Consider the following 1,269-nt stretch of genomic DNA (forward strand, 5'->3'; position numbering starts at 1 on the left):
CTCCCAGAAGCTGGTCGAGCCAGGCAAGCACACCCCTTCGAGGCCTCACCTGGGCACTGGTGGTGGCCTGCTCCGGCGTCTTGTCTTCACGGACGCGAACAAACCGAGGGAAGCGAAGGGAGATGCCCTTCTCACTGTCCACCTGGGGGGCGGGGCGATGATGGGGACCTTCCTGAGGCCCAGCTTCGGGCCTCGCTAACCATTCCCTGCCCAAAAGTCTCCTCCACTCCTGTGCCTCAGTTTCCTCATCCATAGAGTACGGCTAAGCAATGGGCTGTTGTCAGGGTTCAATAAGGTGATGAGCCCTCGGGACCGTCCTGGCGCATGGCAGCACTTAAGAAACGCTAGCGGTGCCCTGACTGGTGGACAGAGCATCAGCCTGTGGACTAAGGGTCCCGGGTTTCGATTCCAGTCAAGGGCATGTACCTTAGTTGCAGGCACATCGCCAGTAGGAGGTGTGCAGGAGGCAGCTGATCGCGCACACAAGATCTGCGTATTAACGCCAGAGGCGCTGGCCCCGCCCCAGCCCGGAGGGCAGGGCCTAGTAGAAACACTCCAGGTCCGGGTCGGAGTCTTGGTCTGTGTCCTCCTGGTTCTGAATCTGACTCTGCCTCTTGTACAGCCAGGCCACCTGAGGTGACAGGGCAGGCAGGGGTCAGAGCCAGGGCTGCCCCCCACCCCTCGCCCCTGCAGGTCGGCGCCCACTTCTCCCAGAAGCTGGCCGGGCCAGGCAAGCACACCCCTTCGAGGCCTCACCTGGGCACTGGTGGTGGCCTGCTCCGGCGTCTTGTCTTCACGGACGCGGACAAACCGAGGGAAGCGAAGGGAGATGCCCTTCTCACTGTCCACCTGGGGGGCGGGGCGATGATGGGGACCTTCCTGAGGCCCAGCTTCGGGCCTCGCTAACCATTCCCTGCCCAAGTCTCCTCCCCACTCCTGTGCCTCAGTTTCCTCATCCATAGAGTACGGCTAAGCAATGGGCTGTTGTCAGGGTTCAATAAGGTGATGAGCCCTCGGGACCGTCCTGGCGCATGGCAGCACTTAAGAAACGCTAGCGGTGCCCTGACTGGTGGACAGAGCATCAGCCTGTGGACTAAGGGTCCCGGGTTCGATTCCGGTCGGGGACACGGGCTGTGGGCTCGATCCCCATTGGGGGGCGTGCAGGAGGCAGCCAATCAAGGATTCTCTCTCATCATTGATGTTTCTATCTCTCTCACCCTCTCCCTTCCTCTCTGAAACCAATAAAAATATGTTCTAAAAATAAATGAA

At 60.4% G+C, this 1,269-nt stretch overlaps 1 protein-coding gene across 1 annotated transcript in view; it reads right to left on the reverse strand.

The window, feature by feature from the left end:
• Positions 1-486: 486 nt before the first annotated feature.
• Positions 487-1,269, reverse strand: part of LIG1 (ligase I, DNA, ATP-dependent) — a 61,450-nt gene continuing 60,667 nt past the window's right edge. Inside the window, 2 exon segments of the mRNA XM_015567953.1 lie at positions 487-631; positions 757-849. Of these exon segments, the coding sequence (XP_015423439.1) occupies positions 542-631; positions 757-849 (183 nt within the window). The 3' untranslated portion in view covers positions 487-541.

Source organism: Myotis davidii, unplaced genomic scaffold (assembly GCF_000327345.1).
Source record: "Myotis davidii unplaced genomic scaffold, ASM32734v1 scaffold464, whole genome shotgun sequence".
Classification (NCBI taxonomy): Eukaryota; Metazoa; Chordata; class Mammalia; order Chiroptera; family Vespertilionidae; genus Myotis; species Myotis davidii.